The following is a 21419-nucleotide window of genomic DNA, read 5'->3' as shown; positions in this document are numbered from 1 at the left end:
AAATCAGACATTAATATTTAGGTCCATAAACAATTGATCTCATACTGGTATGACCGCGAGGCACAACAACATCACTCAAAGTGATAGTCATTTTACCAAATGAATGGTAAAATGAATTATTTTTCTATGTCACCTCTCAACAAAAACCGATACTTAGTTAGCATAAATTTGTATAAAGATATGAACTGCCATGGTGTTCAAATCATTCGGGATGATAAGTCAGTTAAAGTCAAGCTCAGTGGAAAACATAGTTAGAGTTTGATTTAAAATGATCTATTTTGGAGGAGAGAAAATAGTTCTCTGATCTACTACCAAATCTATAATATTTAATAAGAGATTAAAATAAATAGCTAGAAAATATATCTTCAAATTCAAAAGAATATCTCCTATTTTCTATTCAATCTGTAATTCAATCCCTCTTTTCTTAATACATAAACCACTCGGTCAAAAAAAAAACCACTCGGTCTCAAAGTGTTAAGAGTGTTTTCCTCAACAACAAAATGGGAGAAACAGATCTTAAACATGTCACAACTTCTGAAACGTCTCATATATCATATATGCATCCAAATGCCTCATTTGTCCACAAAGGCTTCACATTTGAGACAGGCTATGGTCAACCTACATCCAAACTTTAAAATGCAAAGAAGTACTACTCTTTAATCTGTTTGATACACTTTCAATTTTGTCGACCATAACTGTCCACTTATCATTAAATATCACACACTCTTTCTAGAATGCAAAATTGCAAATGCAAGTGATGATAATATACAAGTCAGTTATACATTTCATGAAACCTCTAAATTGTTAATTTCAAGCTCTAATCAATATTTGTTGCACTATGATTCCAAAAACAGTACTCCTAATCTAATTTTAGAGTTAACTGCTCACCACATCAAAACATCATACCATAATTCTTCTAATCAAAAGAGATGTCATGCCAACAAAAATAAGATAAAAGATCTTCAATCATTCTCCATGACAGATTATTTATACCACCATAAACATAATTATAGAACTATAACATTAACACTACACCTACCTATCATTTCCTTGGCCTGTATATATATGTTCATCTCCTCCTCATCCAACATACAAATCAACATAAATTCCAATCGTTTACATAATTCCTCTTAAATCTATTTATTTACTTACAACCTCCAATCACCAAAACAGACATGAAACAAATTCTCTTTTCCTTCTCACTTTTTATACTCATGTTATTCTCATTGTATTCTCCTAACATAGCAGCAACTGCACCCGCAGCATCACCAAAACATGCCCCAGCACCAAAAGCCGCATCACCTGCATCATCAAAACCATTAGTCCCGACATTACCAGATTCGCCTGACACTTCTGATTCCACCCCGGACGACATAACCAAAATCCTCAAAAAGGCCAAAACCTTCACCATCCTAACCCGCCTCCTAAAAACTACGGAAATCATGAGCAGCATAAACTCGCAGCTCATAACAAGAAAAAGCGGCGGACTAACAATCCTCGCACCAGACGACTCAGCTTTCTCACAACTCAAAGCTGGGTTCTTGAACTCGCTAAACGAAAACAAAAAGATCGAACTCTTACAATTCCACATCCTTCCACAGTTCGTTGATAGCAATAATTTTGATTCTCTTAGTAACCCTGTTGAGACAGTGGCAGGGAAAGACCCTTTAAAGCGTCCATTGAATTTCGAATCGTTGGGTAACAGTGTTAATATTTCAACTGGTGTGGTTAATGCTACAGTTACTGGTGTTGTGTATCAAGATAACAAGCTTGCAATATATCGTTTGGATAAGGTTTTGCTTCCGCTTGATTTCTTTGGAACCAAGGCTCCTGCATCTGCTCCAGTTGCTGCAAAAGCACCTAAAGCTGGTAAGGGGAAATCATCTTCTGCAGAAGATGAGGATGAGACAACAACACAGGAGCAGAAAAGCTCTGGAGCAATGAGTTTAATTGGAGTTCATGAAACAACGTTGATGATGACTATTGTTGTAGCTTTTGTTGCAGTGACAATGTTTGGAAACTGCATTTAAGTGATCTGAAGAATCAGTGTTTCTTTTATTTTACCTTTTCTTTGGCTTTGTTTCTGTCTGTTCTTTCATTTTTATTTCTTTCTCTATTTCCTAAAAATCAAGTCAGTTTGTGCTGAAAACTGTATTAAATTTTGAAGATTCTCTTTCTTTTCTTGTTTATGAATGGGCTTTCCTCCTAAAGGTAACAGACTCTTATTTTTTTGTTTGTTTAAGGTTTTGGGTTTTGTATAAGTTGCTACTGATACTTTTCATTTATGCTATTTGTAATGAATTTGTGAAAACTCGCATCTTTTATTTTCCAATATGTTAAGAAATGAAAGTGTAATAAGCTTAATGTAAAATCAAAACACATTTTGATGTAAAGATAGGCTAAACAAACATTCGTATGACTAAAATGTAGTAAAAAAAGACGTTGATTTAGTTAAGGAAGATATATTATTCTTCCGAATGATATAGTGATAATTGTTGCCTCAATGTTGCATCAGATTTTGAAGTTGGAATAAACACTGAAACAATGGAAAGAAGGATGTGAGGGCTTTGTTAAATATTGGTAGAAATATGTTAAGTTCAGGCAAAGATAGCTTATAAAATGGCAAATATTAATCATAATGTTTTTCAAACTCGGACAACAACGTCAGGGCGGTCTTGTGCTTTTAAGTTGTGCTTCTTTAAATACCTTTGAATTTCAGGCCAATTTGGGTTAGTGATGAAAGTAAGAAAAATGTTTGGGAATCCCACTGCTGCAGAAATTGCCATTCCATCGAAATAAAGAGCGTCCATGAATACAAATGAAGATGGAAGAACAACTCTATTACCCTTTTTGGAACTTGAGGTAGGTTGAGTTGAATTTGTATCATGCAAATTTTGGTATTTTCCAGCATGAAGTTTTGAATGGTTTTTCCTCAACCATGTTAGCCTTTGAGACTCCATCATGATAAAGTCATCTTGAAGAAATAAATGTTGTTCCCTCAGTCATCCTTGTTTGAATTCGAAAGCATAACCATTCCTTAATAATAAGCTTGTTTCTTTTGTTAGGATTTTGAGTTACTTTTAAATCTATGAGGAATATGCGTACGGTAACAACCTTCGCCATATAGAAATATAAGTGGATATTGATACGCCGTGTAAGAAGGATGGGATTCATAATTCGCTGTAAATGACCAATCTCTGCAGTGTCGAAGTCTCCGACGATTAATGTCGTAACTCCTAATGTAATAGTAAGCACTACAAATCGAAATAAGGTATTGACTATGTAAACTTCCTAGATATTTAATTCTTTTAAAATGCCCAGTTACCATTAAATATCACAAACTTTTTTTAGAATGCAAAATTGCAAATGATGATAGTATGCAAGTCATCTCGTGTTCAAGTAGGTGAGTTAAAGGAATATCAAAAACTTAGTTTCCACTTATATTAAGCTACATCAAATTGTATTTTATTATGTTTTATCCATGTAATTCATAATACTTTCAATTTAACTAGTTAAATCTCTAAATCGTTAATTTAAGTTCTAATCAATTTTACTTTCAAATCTTAAAAGTAAATAAATAGCATATAGCAGGTTCAAACTTGCACTATTACGATGTCCCTACACATTAACGAAACTTAATATGATTTCAAAAACAGTAATCCTAATCTCATTTTAGAGTTAACGGCTCACCACATCATACCATAATTCATGTAATCAAAAGAGATGTCATGCCAACAAAAACAAGATAAAAGATCTTCAATCATTCTCCATGACAGATTATTTATACCACCAAAAACACAATTATAGAACTATAACATTAACACTACACCTACCTATCATTTCCTTGGCCTGTATATATATATGTTCATCTCCTCCTCATCCAACATACACATCAACATAAATTCCAATCATTTACATAATTCCTCCACAACCATTAAAACCATTTACTTACTCACTAGTCACAACCTCCAATCACCAAAGCAGACATGAATCAAACTCTCTTTTCTTTCTCACTTTTTCTACTCATGTTATCCTCATTGTATTCTCCTAACACAGCAGCAACCGAACCAGTAGCATCGCCAAAACATGCTCTGGCACCAAAAGCCGCATCACCAGCATCATCAAAACCATTAGTCCCGACATTACCAGACTCACCAGACACTTCTGATTCCACCCCAGACGATATAACCAAAATTCTCAAAAAGGCTAAAACATTCACCATCCTAACCCGCCTCCTAAAAACTACAGAAATCATGAGCAGCATAAACTCACAGCTCATAACAGGAAAAAGCGGCGGACTAACGATCCTTGCACCAGACGACTCAGCTTTCTCACAACTCAAAGCAGGGTTCTTGAACTCGCTAAACGAAAACAAAAAAATCGAACTCTTACAGTTCCACATCCTGCCACAGTTTGTTGATAGCAATAATTTCGATTCTCTTAGTAACCCTGTTGAGACAGTGGCAGGGAAAGACCCTTTAAAGCGTCCATTGAACTTCGAATCGTTGGGTAACAGTGTTAATATTTCAACTGGTGTAGTTAATGCTACTGTGACTGGTGTGGTTTATCAAGATAACAAGCTTGCTATATATCGTTTGGATAAAGTATTGCTTCCTCTTGATTTCTTTGGAACTAAGGCTCCTGCTTCTGCTCCTGTTGCTGCAAAAGCACCTAAAGCTGGTAAGGGGAAATCTTCTTCTGCAGAAGATGAGGGTGAGACAACAACACAGGATCAAAAAAGTTCTGGAGCAGTGAGTTTGATTGGAACCGAAGGAACAACGTTGGTGTCTATTGGAGTAGCTTTTGTTGCAGTGGCTATGTTTGGCAGCTGAATATGAATTTTTATGAAACAGTTAGCCACGTTTCTTTTCTCTGGACTTTATTTTGGTCTGTTCTATTGTTGGTGTGAAGTGAACCGTGTTTGTTCCTTTTTGTCTAAGTGTAAAATTGTTTGAATATTTGGTTTGAGTAATGTGATTTGATTTATATATAACCATTAATTTGAAAGAATCTCAATGGATGATTCTAGACAAAGAAACATGATATCAGTGGATATATCATATACCCAAAAGAATTATTAGAGAATTGTTTTGGCCAAAAAATCATGTTCCTAAATACTCCCTCTGGTCCCATTTATAAGAAAAGATTTAGATACATTGAATAAATTATGTATCTGGACAATATATTGTCCAGATACATTATTTATTCAATGTATCTAAAAAGAGAATCTTTTCTTATAAATAGGACCGAAGGTAGTAATAGTTTAGACCTATTCATGTATGAGTTAGTATTTAAACTGTAGTTTGGTCAATTGGATAGCAATATTGATGTTCCAATGAAACTGAAATTTGCAACACTCATATCTCTTATGACTCAACGATTTGCTGCCATGACAGCTTCTTCACCACAGAACATTCTTCATTTCTGTACAATAACAACAACAACCCAAATCCCTCTTTTTGAATCCTTAAAATTGATCTAGGTATTTTTATGGAGCTGATCATTTAGATTGATTATTCTAATCTTTGCTTATTATAACATTTCTTTAAAAAATTGTTTACCCAATGGTTGTTTTGCCGAGGATTCAGTGGGAGATACTCTGTACAAGTTAACAAAGATTCAAATAGAAAATTTTATATTTTCAGCATTATATGAATTGTGATTGTATTGAACATCTTCTAATATTTGTCAAAATCATAGTCGAAAAACAACAAAATCACTAAAGAGTGAAATAGGCATAGCGCGTATGTGGTTAAGTTTTTTTTTTTTTTAATAGCGATTTCGTATATTAACATAGGGATTTTGTTAGATTCGAATTTCAAATTATCTTTTTGTTGATTAAACTTCAAATTCTATATAAAAAAGAAATTCAAGTATATATACATTAGTTACTATTGAATGAAAAATCAATAATTTGTCTAAATTACAGAAAAATGCATTATAATTTTTTTAATTCAATACAATAAAGTATTTTATAGTAAAATATATTTTAATCTAATCTTTTGACAAAATAAACACAAAATGTAATTTAGTTAAAAAAATATAATCATATTCACTACAATCAATTTAAAAAGTGAATACAAATATCTTCAATGTCATAAATTTATTATAGTAATACAGAACATTATAAAAAATATCATTCTTCTTATACTACTCATGTTTCACATGGCAACCATCTAATTTGATCTAAAATATTAAAAAAAATATTAATATAATTCTCTTCAATACAATCAACTTAAAAAATGAATTAAAACTTTAAAATTAATATAATTTAAATAACTTCAAAACTATGAATTTATTATGATAATACGATTTTTATGCATTAAATTTATTTATACCTTATCAACATGAATTAGATTTAAATTAATAATACTTTTATTATAAATCCAATCTTAATTAACAAAAACAAAAAAAAATTACAATAGTGGAAGGGCAACTCCTATCCCACTATATTAACAAATGAAAGAAAAAATAAAATAAATGACAAAAATAAAAGAAAACAAATAAAAGCTAAAAAGATAACTTATAAATAAAAATCTAAATCATGAAGGTCAAAATGATTCTTGAGAAGTCTTTCGGAATAAAATGTGATAGTGTGTTACATTAGATAACATTTTGTAGGATATGTCATTGATTTGTCAGTTTGTCAGCGCATCTATGTCATTCACTGTATGAATGTGAATAAACCATATTTAAGTTAAGTCACTTACAGTTTGACCTTTATTCTTAAGTCCAGAGAATTTAAGTTAAGTGCCTTATAATTTGACCATTATTCTGAAGTCTAGAGGATTTAAGTTAAGTGACTTACAATTTGACCACAATTCTAAGATCTCATTTTTTAATTTAAATATTTCAAACACATTACTGCCCCCTATGACCTAGGTTTTCTTCAAATCTCTTACATGTGGTTATTCTAAAGTAAATATGAACTGATACTATTTATACTGCAAATATCTTGTCTTCGTTAAGCCTTCTATAACATATGACATATTTTACATGGAAATAAAATAATTGAGTATGAAATTTAATAGTAAGATAAACAAATATGCAAATAGTTATTTGAAAAAAAATCTATTGAAGTTGTTATCAATAAGAGACATTGTGAAATATCCTAGAAAATAACAAATAGGTAAAATGGATAGCAAAAATAATGAGTAAATAATGAATGTAGGATTAAAATATCCCAGTACAATTTGGTTCAGGGACAAACCAAGTGAAAGCTGGTGGACATGTGATACCTAAGGTCGACAAGGGCGGGGAGTGGTCGCCAGTGCACAAGACATGACAATGAGCGGCTCCTGACATCTTTTAGGAAAAAACCAAACTCACATCGAAATAAGAGGGGTCCTGAGACTGTGGTGGTATGGAACTACATGGTTGAAGGAAGACTTATAAAGATTCATTGGTACTACCTACACCAACAAAATGCACCTTCTTTTTTGTAGTATGAAAAAATAAGAACTCCATAGTTAAGTGTGCTTGACTTAGACTAGTATTTTGATGGGTGACCTTTTGGGAAGTTTCTTAGAAAGCATATGTGTGAGGACAAAGCATGCTGAAAAGTTCTGTGTTGGTTTGTGGGGCCAGTTAGTAATCCTATAGTAGTCTAAGGCGTGATATTCAAAAAATCCTATTGCAATGGTATTAAGAGTGTGGCGTACAACTCTGTCATCGACTCCCTTGTTTGGTTCTTTTCCCTTGTTGGATCTAGGACTCCTTGAGACATTTCACCCCTAAGAGTTAGATATGTCTGGCCCTTGAGCGGAATCTTACTTGACATACTTCTTTAGGTGTTCCTCTTAGTTTAGGCACTATATCTCCATCTTAAGTTAATAGCAGCATGTGGTAGACTTCTTCCTATATTCGCTAAGGACGAGTGTTTATTGGCGTGAAATTCTCGATAGGTTTTATGCTTTTCTTAAAAGTCAGATGGTCTTTGACGAGCGAGGTGTAATGTCTCATTCAAGATTGCTCTGAGTTGTCAATATTAGAGGTGTGCTCTTTTGCATCTCTGGTTTTTTTTTCAACATTGTTTTCCTCAAACCTTATATAACTTCGACACACATGACCACCTCAACTAATGAAGATGTAGGCCTATGGGTGAAGGACTCATTAAAACGCCCCTCCCTTATGCCATTTTGAAATGCTCTCATGGACATCTCCTTGTTGGGGTGGATGACCTTGATGATCACATCATTAAAAAATGTAAGATATTCCCTCAAAGATCCAGACGGGCCTTGAAGAATGTTGAAGACGCCAGTGTCGTGCATCTTTTTGTGTTTGCTTGTTGTAAACTAGTGAACTAGTTTCTCCACAGAGTCTTAATAGTTGGTCATGGATGGGCATGAGAATAGGTCAGGTCGGCCTACAAGAGGCTATAGCCTAGCCTATTTAAGGTCAAACCAGACCTATTTGATAAAAAAGTCAGGCTTAGGCTTTTTTAAAAGCCTATTTAATTTTATAGGTCAGACTTAGGCTATTAAAAAAATCATACGAAGCCTTATAGGTCGGCCTATATTTTCATATTTATTAAAAATAGTCTAAATAGGTTGGCCTATATATGCATATATATTAGGAAAAAATGCTAAATAGGTTGGTCTATATATGCATATATATCAGAAAAAATATTAAATAGACCGACCTAAATATTCATATATAGGTCGACGTATAAGGCTTCTTAAGTAATACGAATTAATTGAAAACCTTAATGAGAAAAAGGCTTTTAAATAGGCTTTCAGACCAGACCATACTTTTAAAAAGGTTAGACCAGGGTAAAAAAAAAGAGTCTATAGTAGGCCATAGGCCAGACTCAGACCATGTAAGTTTATCGTAGATCAGACTCATGCCTTATAAAGTCTAGCCTAGCCTAGCCTATTCCTTCTCCTAGTGATGGACAGTTGAGACATACCCATATACCACCTCAAGGTTGTGTCTCTGAAGGTTCGAGAAAGGAACTTGCATTTCAAGAACTCAGGAGCTTTAATGATTGTCATTTGCGTGTTGACGGAGACAACATGTTTATATGGGTCACTACACCCGTCAAACTTCTCCAATGAAAATAACTTTAAATTCTCTGGGACGAACGCCTTCCATATCTTTTTTAATAGAGGTTGAGGTTCTAACATATCCACCTCATATGTATGGTTAATCTAATAAATTGGCAATCATATCTAAGAAACCAATGATCTAAAATATAGACAATTGAAAAGTAAAGTTGTTATGTGTGAGGTGTTGTGTCTGTGTAAAAATAACAAAAATAACCTATTAAAACTTAGAAGTTTTTTTTAATTAAAAAATAATATATGTATATTTGAAACACTCTCAACTAATAAATGTGCTAACATTTTTAATTTGAATTTAAAATTTGATTTGTCGCGTAAGAAATCAATTCATTATATTTTATTAAATTCAATTTTGTTGGAATTAAAGCATTTTCAATAATTTCAAAACTAAGAAAATGTTGATTTAAGAACAACTTATAAATTCCTAAACAAATAAATAGTGCCTAAAAAATTCTAGCTAAAGCAACACATGCATGCATTTATCCAACTCTAGCCAACATCAAATTGACCCCTCACTCTATTTTCCTTATATTCACAAGCAAGAATAAAATCTAAAAAATTGCTCCATTGTTTCAATCTTCAATGACGAGCCACCTTAATATCCATACCAAATAATCATTGAGATATACACTTGAAAACCACATTGCACACTTCAAATTCTTCTCACATCTTATACATCATCTCTTCACCTCACTCTTCCTAGACACTACAACCAAATCTCCCCCAACCATATATAACAATATTATTAAGTTTACAAATCACAATTAAACAAACCACTCACCCACCATTCATTTTCCACAAAACTCAATATAAAACCCCTTAACACCATAATCATACATATCTACTACAATTTCATAACCATACCTTAAAGTGATCATGAAGATTCAAAAGCAATATCTCCTATGCATTTCACTAACCCTACTAGTTTCCCTCACTTTATCATCCCTATCTCCTGCCACCTCACCATCTCAAACTCAAACTCAAACACCAACTTCATCCCCAACAAACCCCTTAATCCCCACATTACCCCAACCTCCACCAAATGACAATAACACCCCTGAAACATCTACAACCGACATAGTCCAAATCCTTAAACAAGCAAACTCATTCAACATCTTCATCCGTCTCATGAAAACAACCCAGCTAATCAACCAACTCAACTCCCAACTCCTAACCATAAAATCCGGCGGCTTAACAATCCTTGCACCAGAAGATTCCGCTTTCTCAGAACTCAAACCAGGCTTCCTCAACACACTCTCCAATGGCCAAAAACTCGAACTACTTCAGTTCCACGTTGTTCCTGATTTTGTATCCACCTCTAACTTCGATACTTTGACTAACCCTGTGAGAACTCTCGCCGGAAACAAACCTGGAAAAGTTGAACTCAACGTGATTACTTATAATGGAAATGTGAATATTTCAACTGGAGAAGTTAATACGACGGTTAGTGGAGTTATATATACGGATAAACATCTTGCTATTTATAGGATTGGGAAAGTGCTTATTCCGTCTGAGTTTTTTCCTAAGAAGAAAGCTGTGGTGGCGCCGGCTTTGGCACCGGCGCCTGTGATTGATGAAGCTAAGGCGCCGAAAGCGGAGAAGGAGAAACCGGTTTCTTCGGATGATTCTTCGTCGCAGGTTGTTCCTACTTTGACATCTGGTGGTATGAGGATTGATATGTGTGGAAGTTGGGTGGTTCTTGTTGTTGGAATTGTTTTGGGAGGTTTTTACAACATGAAGTAAGCTACTAGCCTACTACTATGATATATTGGTGTTTGAGTGTTTATGATTCTGCATGGAAAGTGAAAATGGAGGGAATATGTGTATATCTCTATGAATTTTATTCTATAATTAAAAGTGTACTATATATATGTTATGTTAACTTCAAATGCTTTTTGAATATATAATTAAAATAATATATGCATATTTAAAATAAAGATATTAAATTATTTAATGAAGTTTTATTAAATGATGGAAAACTAAATAATAATTTTCCATGACAAAAATTTTCAAACTTACTCCTACAATCATACATTCCCTCTTACAAATTTCAAATAGGGGACATATTCTCTAACCCATCACAATATGGGTAGTTTACATTCAATCAATTATATAATATTATTTAACTTTTACATATTTACATTTGTTTGTTATTTTCAATATACACTAAGGATAACCTTATCCATAATATCAAATTTACCCTTTTTGAATTTGAATATTTTTTATCTTTCCACAAATTTTTTAGCTTGTCAAAAATACCTAAGTATAATTTATCGAAATATTTTATTCCATTTGACCTCATAAATAAATTGTTTATCAAATAATTTTTTTTTTAATTTTTAAATTGCTCATCGAATTACTTTCAAAAAAATTTGTCGAAAATTTATTTACAGTTTATTTGTTGATAAAATTATACACCATAATTCATTAAAAAATTCAAAAAATCATAATTCTTTAAAAATTTTAAAAACTTTAAAAAAATTATCTACCGCTTAATCGTGGATAAGTTTAAGTATTTACTAGACGTTTACCCGCATGATGTGCGGATAAGTTTTATTAAATAAATAATAAATATTATAGTTTAAATTAATAGTTTGAAATACAATGATATGAATTAGCAATAATTTAATAATTTGTTTGTCTTTACAAAATAACAATGTATATTTTCAACAAAATTTAAAAAATAAAATAAATCATAGATTAAATATAGTAAAATTAAAAGAGTAAAACATATTTAAAATATTTCCGTTGTTATTATTAGTATAAAAAAAGATCTATATGCTAATTAACAACCAACGATTTAAGAAAACAAATGTAGATATTATAGGTAGTGTATCATAATAAATTACGAGTTTGTAATAATTTTAATAATTTGCGTTATCATAATAAATCATAATTTTAATAATTCAATTTGTTGTTATTCTTTTTTACTTTGAATTTTAATAATTTTAAATTATTTCAATCCATATTTGATCTATGATTCGATAAAAATATATGGTCTTTTATTTTAATTTAATACATAGATAAAACCCAAAAAAAGCTTATACATGATGTAGCAGCAACAACAACACATTAAAGAACGTGTAATTTAACAATTCTCTTTCAATGAAATCTTAATATCTCTTAAAAAACTAAAAAGAGAAGAAATAATAAAATAAAATAAAATATAAATAAAACAATAAAAAAATTGAATAATATAATAATATAATAATATAATAAATGAGATGTGTATTTTCATCCTTCATAATTATAAAAAATGGTAGAAAGATTTAAATAGTTTGATAAAAATTGATGTGTTTGAATTTTATCTATATACTATATTTATACTATTTAATTGATACAAAACATTAGATGGAATTGAATTAAAAGAGTCATTGGGTTACTATATTTATACTACCTCCGTTCCTTTTTATAAGAGACAAGTCATTTTTTAGGTTCATTGAATAACTAATGTATTTGGTCTCTTTATAGACTAGATACATTGATTATTCAATGAATCTAAAAAGTGAATTTTCTCTTATAAAAAGGAACGGAGGTAGTACTATTTAATTGATACAATGTGTTAGATGGAATTGAGTTAAAGGAGCCATTGGGTTGACGATATTTTAATCAGAATATATCTTGTAAAATTTCAGATTACAATTATCTAATCAATGCCTCTTTACGATAAAATATAAGATTTGTATTCGTAACCTTTATTTCTCTAAAGATTGAGTAGAAAAACATAAAAATAATAAAATTGAATATAAAAATTGAGGGAAAGTGAAATTATAAATTCAATCAATTTTGTTAAAAAAAAAGAAGAAGGGGAAAGAAGTGATCTATATAGACTTTTGAGTAGAAAAATAAAACAAATATGATAGAATTGAACATGAAAATGGAGGAAAAGTGAATAATTAGGAGTTCAATCAATTTTGATTGGAAAAAAAAAATAAGAAGGAAAAAGAAGTGATATATTTAGACAGAAAATTGAAAATAGGGTATAAATAAGAGAGTTAATGGAAATTAATTTTTTTTAAGAGAGGTGTATTGAAAGTTAATGGAGTAAGTGGAAAATGGTTTCATGACCCATATTGTTTCAAGGTAGTTGGTTAATTTGAATCACTTTTAATTGAAATGAAGTAGTGGGGTGTATTTTTTATTATTTAATTAATTAATTAAGTTTTAGTATGATTAATTATTTATTAATTAATTATAATAAAAGAGTTTTGGCGGGAAGAAGTTCTAGGATTATAATTTAAAGAGTGAAGATCCATTTTGGTCTCTCACAAATATTACACGAGTCAAATTAGTCCCTCACAAAAAAATTGACCCAACTTAATCCCTTACAAAATTTAACCGGATCATATTAGTCCTTCTGCTAATATTTTTCTCAAATCGATTTTTTTTCTAGTTTTAAACCGTGACTGGACTGCCACGTTGGATTTTATTTATTTTTCATTTTGTAAATACTAAATTGATTTTTATTTTTAATTTCATTTTTAAACAATTATAAATTAATAATATAAAAAAGCCAAAATTGTTTCTTATAAGGAGTTGAACTCAGGCCCACGTGGTTAATCTTAAACAATTCTAAATTTAAAATAAAAAATACAAAATTTGTATCAATATGGTCTCGAACCTAAGTCTCTTCACTTTACAAACAATAGAAATTGATTTGTCTAGTTGTTATTGATAGTCACTTTACTAACAATAGAAATTGATTTGTCTAATTGTAAATGATAATCACTTTATTAACAATAGAAATTGATTTATCTAGTTGTAAATGATAATCACTTTACTAACAATAGAAATTGATTTGTCTTGTTGTAAATAATAGTTGTTTTACTAACAATAGAAATTGATTTTTCTAGTTGTAAATGATAGTCACTTTATTAACGATAGAAATTGATTTGTCTAGTTGTAAAGTGAAAATTATTTAACTTGAATGAGACTTGGATTTGAGACCTCATAGGTAAAAATTTATGTATAGAATTTGTTAATATTAGTAGAAATCATGGAAATTACTTGTTTAAAAATTACTTTATAAGAAATAATTTTGCCTTTTTTGATATTATTCATTGATAACTGTTTAAAAATGAAATTAAAAATAAAAATTAATTTAGTATTTTAAAAAAAATCTAACGTGTAAGTCCAGTCACAGTTTAGAAGTATGAAAAGAACCGGTTTAGAAGTAGAAAAAACCGATTTGAGAAAAATATTAGCAGAAGGACTAATATGACCCGGTTAAATTTTGTAAGGGATTAAGTTGGGTCAATTTTTTTGTGAGGGACTAATTTGACTCGTGTAATATTTGTGAGGGACCAAAATGGGTCTTCACTCTAATTTAAACTAGCCGTCTACCGTGCGATGCACGGTAAATATTATTTAATTGTTATTAAGAAATATAAAAAATATATATTTTAAGTATTTCATATTGAGTATATATTTTATAAAAAAGTATAATCAATGTAATAGTTTGAATAAAATGAAAAAAGATATATTTTTAAAAAAATTAAAAAAATTATAATGTATATAAAGGAAAATTCATATGCTAATCAATTTTTAGAAATCAACTTACTATGTTACATAGATAAATAATAAAATTCAAAACTAAACTATAATGATTAGATAAACAATGAAAAACAAAATAAAATAAATTAAAAATACCTACGAAAAAATATAATCAAGAATTAATAAAAAAATAAAATTAGAATAACATAAAAGATTATAATATTGACTAATAAAAAGAAATTAAAAAAAAAATTTAACATTCATATTCTAATTCTCCATCTTACATAATTCAACTTAGTCAACAAAAGATTTATAAAAAAGTATATTTTCTAGTACTTCATAATTTTTACCTACCAGAAAATATAAGCGATAACATGGTCGGTCCTTTGAATTTGGGTGCCTTGGGCAAATCAAAAGAGTGGTGCCCCTATAATATTTTTAATAATAAATACATAAGGATAAAAGAAATAATTGGATAAAAACATATTTTTATTTGACATTGTGCAAAATAAAGTGGTGCCCCTATAATTTTTTTTAACAATAAATACATAAGGATAAAATAAATAATTGGATAAAAAACACATTTTCATTTGACTTTGTGCAAAATAAATACAAGAGACTTAGAGACTTAGAGACTTCTTCTTCTTCTTCTTCTTCTTCTTCTTCTTCTTCTTCTTCTTCTTCTTCTTCTTCTTCTTCTTCTTCTTCTTCTTCTTCTTTCTTATTTAAATATCATCCTCTTAACATTTTTTTGTTGCAAAATCATTAATAATTTGTTCATAATCAAGGTTCTTCAAAAAATTGTTTTCATTTGAAATCTAACGCAAGACTATTTAATTTATCTTGTGACATAGTAGATCTCAAATAAGATTTTAATAATTTTAATTTAGAAAAATTTCTCTCACTAGATGCAACACTGATAGGAATAGTCAATATTAAACAAATTATTAATGATTTTGAAATACTAAACAAGAATCCAAAAATGTTTTCATATGTGTCATACTGCTCAAATCTTCTATCAAGTGAGTCAATTTTTTGATCTTCTGTTGTGTGGGTTGAGATGGATTTTCATCATAGTGTTGTTTTCTACGAATTTAACATTTTGAATAAAAACATTCAATCTTCATTTCATTCCCAATCTTTTCAGCACTAGCCTTACCATTTACAAATCCAGATTCTCTATATTCTTTTATTAATTTTAACTTTGTAGTGTCCCTATATATTTGTTAGCCAGTATTTTTCAAAAAAAAAATTTAGCAAATATTTTTATAATAGATAATTCTCTTCTAATATATATAGCGATAAAAAAAATATTGGTGCCCCTAAAATTATGGGGCCCTGGGCACCCGCCCCGCGAGCCCGTGCTCAGGGCCACCCCTGAGGGATAAATATATGTTACCCCTCTATCATATAGGCGAGATTCGGTTTATCCCCTAATTTTTTTCGGATGTTAACACGTTTAGGGGTACCCTAAAATTATAGGGGATAATCCAAATAAAAAATTAAAGGGGATAACCCGAATCTCGCATATATGACAGGGGGTAACATATATTTATTCCAAAATATAATTATTATATAAACATCACTAAAATTTCTTTGCGCATGACGTGCTTGTCTTTGGAAAGCTTGAAAAAATTGCAAATTAATAAGTTGCAAAACCTGGGATTCAAACTCAGGTCACAAGGGCAACAGTGTGGCCAGCTTACCACCTAACCATGCATTTTATAAATATAAAATAATTATTAAAAAATTTTAAACTATACATTTTATAAATATACATTTTTAAATTATACATTTTATAATAACGTTTTAATAGATTATTTTACATTTTTATATAGATAAGCATGACGTATGATTCATTGCTTTTTAAAAGAGACGTGCTATGCTTATACTTAATTCTTCTACACCGTAACAATTGCAAACCATTTTAATGTTGACACAAAAAGAAAAGCGAGATAACAAAATTCTTAAGAAAACAAAAGTATGTTGTGTAACCGTATATTGATATGGTGTGGTTATAGCATTTAGTGTAATTTTAACATTTTTCTTTTAAAATTACATGTTGATAGGTGTTATCTGCTTATAGCGATTTATTAGTAAAATTCTAATATTTGAGGAAAATTTATTTGAGAATGAATTTCAGGGGAATGACCTATTCAAACCACCCCGACCCCCACCCCACCCCACCCCCACTCCCACTCCCACTCCCACTCCCGTCTTTTTCATATTCTCCCTGATCACATGTTTTGTATGTTACCCAATAAGAATCACTTAGTATAACACCAACAAGAGAGAGGGTGTATACAATAACAATCCATTTACTAACATTATTAGCAACATCTACACTCATGTCAGGAACATAAGTAGGTTCACTCCAACTCCAAAGAATGATAAGGTTGCAAGAACTTCGTCCACTTATTCACAAAAATGTCAAAAACATAAACATTGTTAGCATTATGAAATTGGTTTTGAATGTATACATAGTAATTTCTTTCATATTTGTTTTTTTCTTATAAATCTCTTTTTAGAATTTGTATCAAAGCTTGTGCTGAATTTCAAATTTAATTGTTGCTTATTATATGAGAATAGATAAATTCTATTTGTTTTCAATAATCACTTTGCTATCCAATCACTTATAGAAAATCAATTTCGGGGTAGTTTTCATCGCTAAAATGATATTAATGATCAAGAAAGAGAAGTTTGGTTTAAAATATTTAGGGTGCGTTTGATTTGTAATAGAATGTGTACTGGACAGAACAGTACTGGACATATGACTAAGTCACAGGACAACTTTTTGTACTATCTCCTGTTTGATATCTAATGCACAGGACAAACAATTTTGTACTGTCTCTTGTTTGATATGTCAATGTTCTGGACAAAATCATACAAAATTTACTCTAATACCCTTTGTAATGTTTAACATTTAATTTTTCACTATGTAAAGACACAAAATATATTAAAACCAAATCATTACAACGTATATCATAAATTAAAAACAAATCATTAAAATAATACATAAAATTACCATACAAAACATAGACTAAATAAATATATTAACCAAGTCTAATGTTGATAGAATTCAAAAGAAATCTTAATTAAAACATAATCTTCAAATGACATCATCAAAATTTTAAATTTTATCACATTCTCATAATCTTCCTCACAAAAGACATTCTTTGGGAACCTTCAAACTCCCAAAGAATTTTTCATACTGCTGATTTTGAGAAAATTTAATCACCAAGTCAATTTCCTCTTCATCAGTTAATCCCAATATTTTAACCTCTTCAACCAAGTGAGATTTTGAAGGATCTGGCTTTGAAGGATATGGAAGTTTGGCTACAACTTTAGCAAAATCAGTCGTCACAACTTCCATTTTGCTATTAAAACTCTCCAAAAATTTAGTGGCTAATTGATCACGTCGAGGTCGCTTCAAAGATGGTCCTGGAGTTATATTTCCATCAGAAGTTGGTGAATTATCATGTTGGTGCACAGACTCATCATTATCACCAACTTGATTCTCAGTTGTTTCATTTTCACCTCCATCATCGGCCCTACGACCATTTGCACGATCTTTTCCAAAAATATACCTTGCAATCTCTCAAACTCTTTAAACTCTTTATTGACATGATTTCCAACTTTGGGATGTTTCTGCAAGAAAAATATATATTTTCAAATGAATAAATTATTCATAGCAAAACAAAACATTGTATAAAGTATATGTTAAATACCTCAAAATATTGAGATAATACTTTACTGCTGTCGCAAATGACACATTTTTTTTTGTATCATCCCATCCAAATCCACTAGTGTTCATCATGTCAACAACATCATTCAGCTTTGTTGACCATCTCTTCATCTTGTTAACTATTTGTTTCACATTGATAGCTATTCCTGAAATTTTATTTTTCATTCTCTTGCAAACTTCTTCATGAGTTCCAGTCTTGAATGTTCCATTCTCTCCTTTGTTTCCAGCCACCACCATCTCTTCTAATATAGTGAGTAAAGTTCCTTCTTCAATTGTACTCCAATTACGTCGGACTCTAATGTTACTCATTGATTGCTCACTTATAATGCCATCTTCATTTTCCATTTCTAAATACCAAAAAATTCAAGAAAATTGTAATAACCAATATCATTCGCAAGTGCAACAACAGAAAATAAATCTAATAAAAAATCATAAAAAGATATTGACAATCACATGATAATAAGTTCAACTTCATTCTAAACATAAAAGAATCTAAAAAAAGATTATGCAATCACATGGTAATAAGTTCACAATTCATTCATACCCAAAATACATATCTAATAAACTAGTTCTATCTAATGCCCATGTCTATTCCTCCATTCTGTAAACATTTCTTGAGCATGCACATCCCTCCTTTGAGTCCATTGATTACTAGGTTCAATAGTTTCCACTATATTGACTTTTTCTTCCCCTAAAGGTAGCCCATCTTCTGCAAATGGAGAAAATTCTTCTGGATCCATTGCCATGTTCAAACAGATGAAGTTATGCAATAAACAACAAGCAAGGCTCATTCGACATTGTGTTCTAATAGGATAAAACAATGGGCTTCTCAATATAGCCCATCGTTTTTTCAAAAGGCCAAAACATCTCTCTATCACATTTCTCGCCCGAGCATGCCTATAATTAAACAACTCTTCACGATCTTGAGGTGAACGACGACCAGAGCCCCACTCTTGCAAATGATATCGTTTACCTCTATATGGGGCAAGAAAGCCTTCACCGTTAGTGTATCCACCATCAACAAGATAGTATGAACCTAAAATATTAACAACAACTCATTGTTTGTAATCATGTTCAAACAAACAAAAAAGAGAAGAAATTGTCATACCAATTGGAACCCTTAGTCCATTTTGTCTATTTATTGCTTCATGTAATACCCTAGAGTCTGAAGCCGATCCTTCCCATCCTGCTAATACATATATAAATCTCATATCCCTAGTACAAACACCTAAGACATTTGTTGCAAGTCTACCTTTTCTCGTACGATATCTAGGTCTGTCAGAAACACTCGGTGTCACTGCTATGTAAGTCCCATCTAAAGCTCCTAAGCAACCCTAAAATTTCAATATATGATCCAGATTAGTTTGCTTAACCAGAAGAATATATTAAGATAACTAGGTAAAAATTATTACCTTAAACCATTTCCATCTTTCATCAGAGTAATCTTGAGGTATAGGTTCTGGTTTGGCAAGTAAATCATTTCGTAATCTCAAAACTGCGGCCAGTACTCTATGACAATATCTGCTAATTGTTTGTCCTGATCTAGACAATCTAACTTGAATACTTCTATTTTTTGTGTGATGTGCGAGTATATTTAAAAAAACTACAACTTGTTCTTCAACACTTACTTGTCCAAAGTTGCACTAATCCTCCCCGTACCCTTAAAACCTCACAAAGATGTGCAAATGTGTTTCTACACATTCTTAATTCCCATATGCAATGAGAATCACTCGTACTAGTAATTGATTCCAAAACATCCCTACGTGACTCGTACCTTGCTAAAACTCTTTCATTCAAAGATCTTCTCTCATAATTATCACTTAAAACAAAATTCAAGAAAAAAAAACCAACAACGTGCATGGCCAGAATCTGAATATACACCCTCCAAATAAGAAGATAATGAAAATTTTGGTTATCATCCATTTCGACTACATATAAAAAAAATAATTAAAAAATTAATGATGAATAAAAATATAAAAAATTAACTAAATTCAAAATATTTATTAGTTATTATGTACATGTATGAAGAATGCTAATGTTTTCTTATATTAAAATATTGAATAAAGAAAAACATGAAATGAAATTCTTCTTCATATGTGCTAGCGGTGGTAACGTTTTTGTTTCGTATGTGCTAATATTTTTGTTTTGTTTACTATAACAACTAGTAACAAACCCGTGCGTTCGCACGGGTTCTGGTACGTGACGCGCATTTTTTTCAGATATATATTTTTTAACAGAAAAATGTTTGATATCCGTAAAAAATTAATAATTGAATGTAAGTAAAAAATCTAGTACCCGTGAAAAAATAATAATTGAATATATATAGAAAAATGACATATATTTTTATAAACACGTTTAAATATCTATGAAGTGTGCATTATATATATATATATATATATATATATATATATATATATTACAAATAATTATTAATAATTAATTTCTAAGTATACTTATCATACAAGTTGGTATCCAATTACCATCACTATCATAATTCATCCCAGATTATTGCTTTTTATTACACATGGATTTTGGATTGTTTATCCGTGCGTTCACACGGTACTGCTGTGTTAATAGGGATGGCAATTTGGCCCATCCCCAATGGGTACCCACAAAAAACCCCATATCGGGTAGGGTAAATACCCATAAAAATGGGTATGGGCACGGGTAATTACCCATTAAAATATGCGGGTATGGGTGCGGGCACGGGTACCTTACTACCCAACCCGCCCCATACCCACACTACATATTTCTATAATGTCATCATTTATATTGTTATATAAAAATGCATGATTCTAAATTTTTTTAAAAATATATCGCTATTAAATCATTACACATTTTAATAAAAGTGTTTATTTGTTTCTTAACTCAACAATAACATACATAATTTTTTTAATATTGTTAAAAAGACTTAAATTATATGATATTTTGTAATTAAACGATTTAGTTTTACTATAGATGCAGGTAAACAGGTACGGGTATGGGCATTGAGGTACCCATAGGGTATGGGTACGGGTACGGGCATTAATATTGATACCCACACGGGTTTGGGCTCGGGTACGGGGATTTTTTTAAACTGCGGGTATGGGGACGGGTACTATATTACCCTGCCCAAACCC

At 30.7% G+C, this 21419-nt stretch overlaps 3 protein-coding genes and 1 pseudogene across 3 annotated transcripts; 3 read left to right on the top strand and 1 right to left on the bottom strand.

Moving 5' to 3' along the window:
* Positions 1-1132: 1132 nt before the first annotated feature.
* On the top strand, positions 1133-2068 carry LOC131648207 (fasciclin-like arabinogalactan protein 11). Its single transcript, XM_058917984.1, has one exon. The coding sequence runs from the start codon at positions 1176-1178 to the stop codon at positions 2028-2030; it is 855 nt and encodes a 284-aa protein (XP_058773967.1). The 5' UTR covers positions 1133-1175; the 3' UTR covers positions 2031-2068.
* Positions 2069-3902: 1834 nt separating this feature from the next.
* Positions 3903-4958, top strand: LOC131648206 (fasciclin-like arabinogalactan protein 11). Its single transcript, XM_058917983.1, has one exon. The coding sequence runs from the start codon at positions 3987-3989 to the stop codon at positions 4830-4832; it is 846 nt and encodes a 281-aa protein (XP_058773966.1). The 5' UTR covers positions 3903-3986; the 3' UTR covers positions 4833-4958.
* A 4889-nt stretch (positions 4959-9847) lies between these two features.
* LOC131648205 (fasciclin-like arabinogalactan protein 12) lies at positions 9848-10943 on the top strand. Its single transcript, XM_058917982.1, has one exon. It carries the CDS (start codon positions 9939-9941, stop codon positions 10803-10805), a length of 867 nt encoding a protein of 288 aa, XP_058773965.1. The 5' UTR covers positions 9848-9938; the 3' UTR covers positions 10806-10943.
* A 7932-nt stretch (positions 10944-18875) lies between these two features.
* On the bottom strand, positions 18876-20223 carry LOC131651287 (uncharacterized; annotated as a pseudogene).
* Between the last annotated feature and the right edge of the window lie 1196 nt (positions 20224-21419).

The sequence above is a fragment of the Vicia villosa genome, linkage group LG2, assembly GCF_029867415.1.
Source record: "Vicia villosa cultivar HV-30 ecotype Madison, WI linkage group LG2, Vvil1.0, whole genome shotgun sequence".
NCBI classification, from domain to species: Eukaryota; Viridiplantae; Streptophyta; class Magnoliopsida; order Fabales; family Fabaceae; genus Vicia; species Vicia villosa.
This window is presented reverse-complemented; position numbering and strand designations above follow the sequence as displayed.

What these genes read in the sequence shown, in the direction of transcription:
- LOC131648206 (XM_058917983.1), top strand. Translation starts at nt 3,987, where the DNA reads ATGAATCAAACTCTCTTTTCTTTCTCACTTTTTCTACTCATGTTATCC.
- LOC131648205 (XM_058917982.1), top strand. Translation starts at nt 9,939, where the DNA reads ATGAAGATTCAAAAGCAATATCTCCTATGCATTTCACTAACCCTACTA.
- LOC131648207 (XM_058917984.1), top strand. Translation starts at nt 1,176, where the DNA reads ATGAAACAAATTCTCTTTTCCTTCTCACTTTTTATACTCATGTTATTC.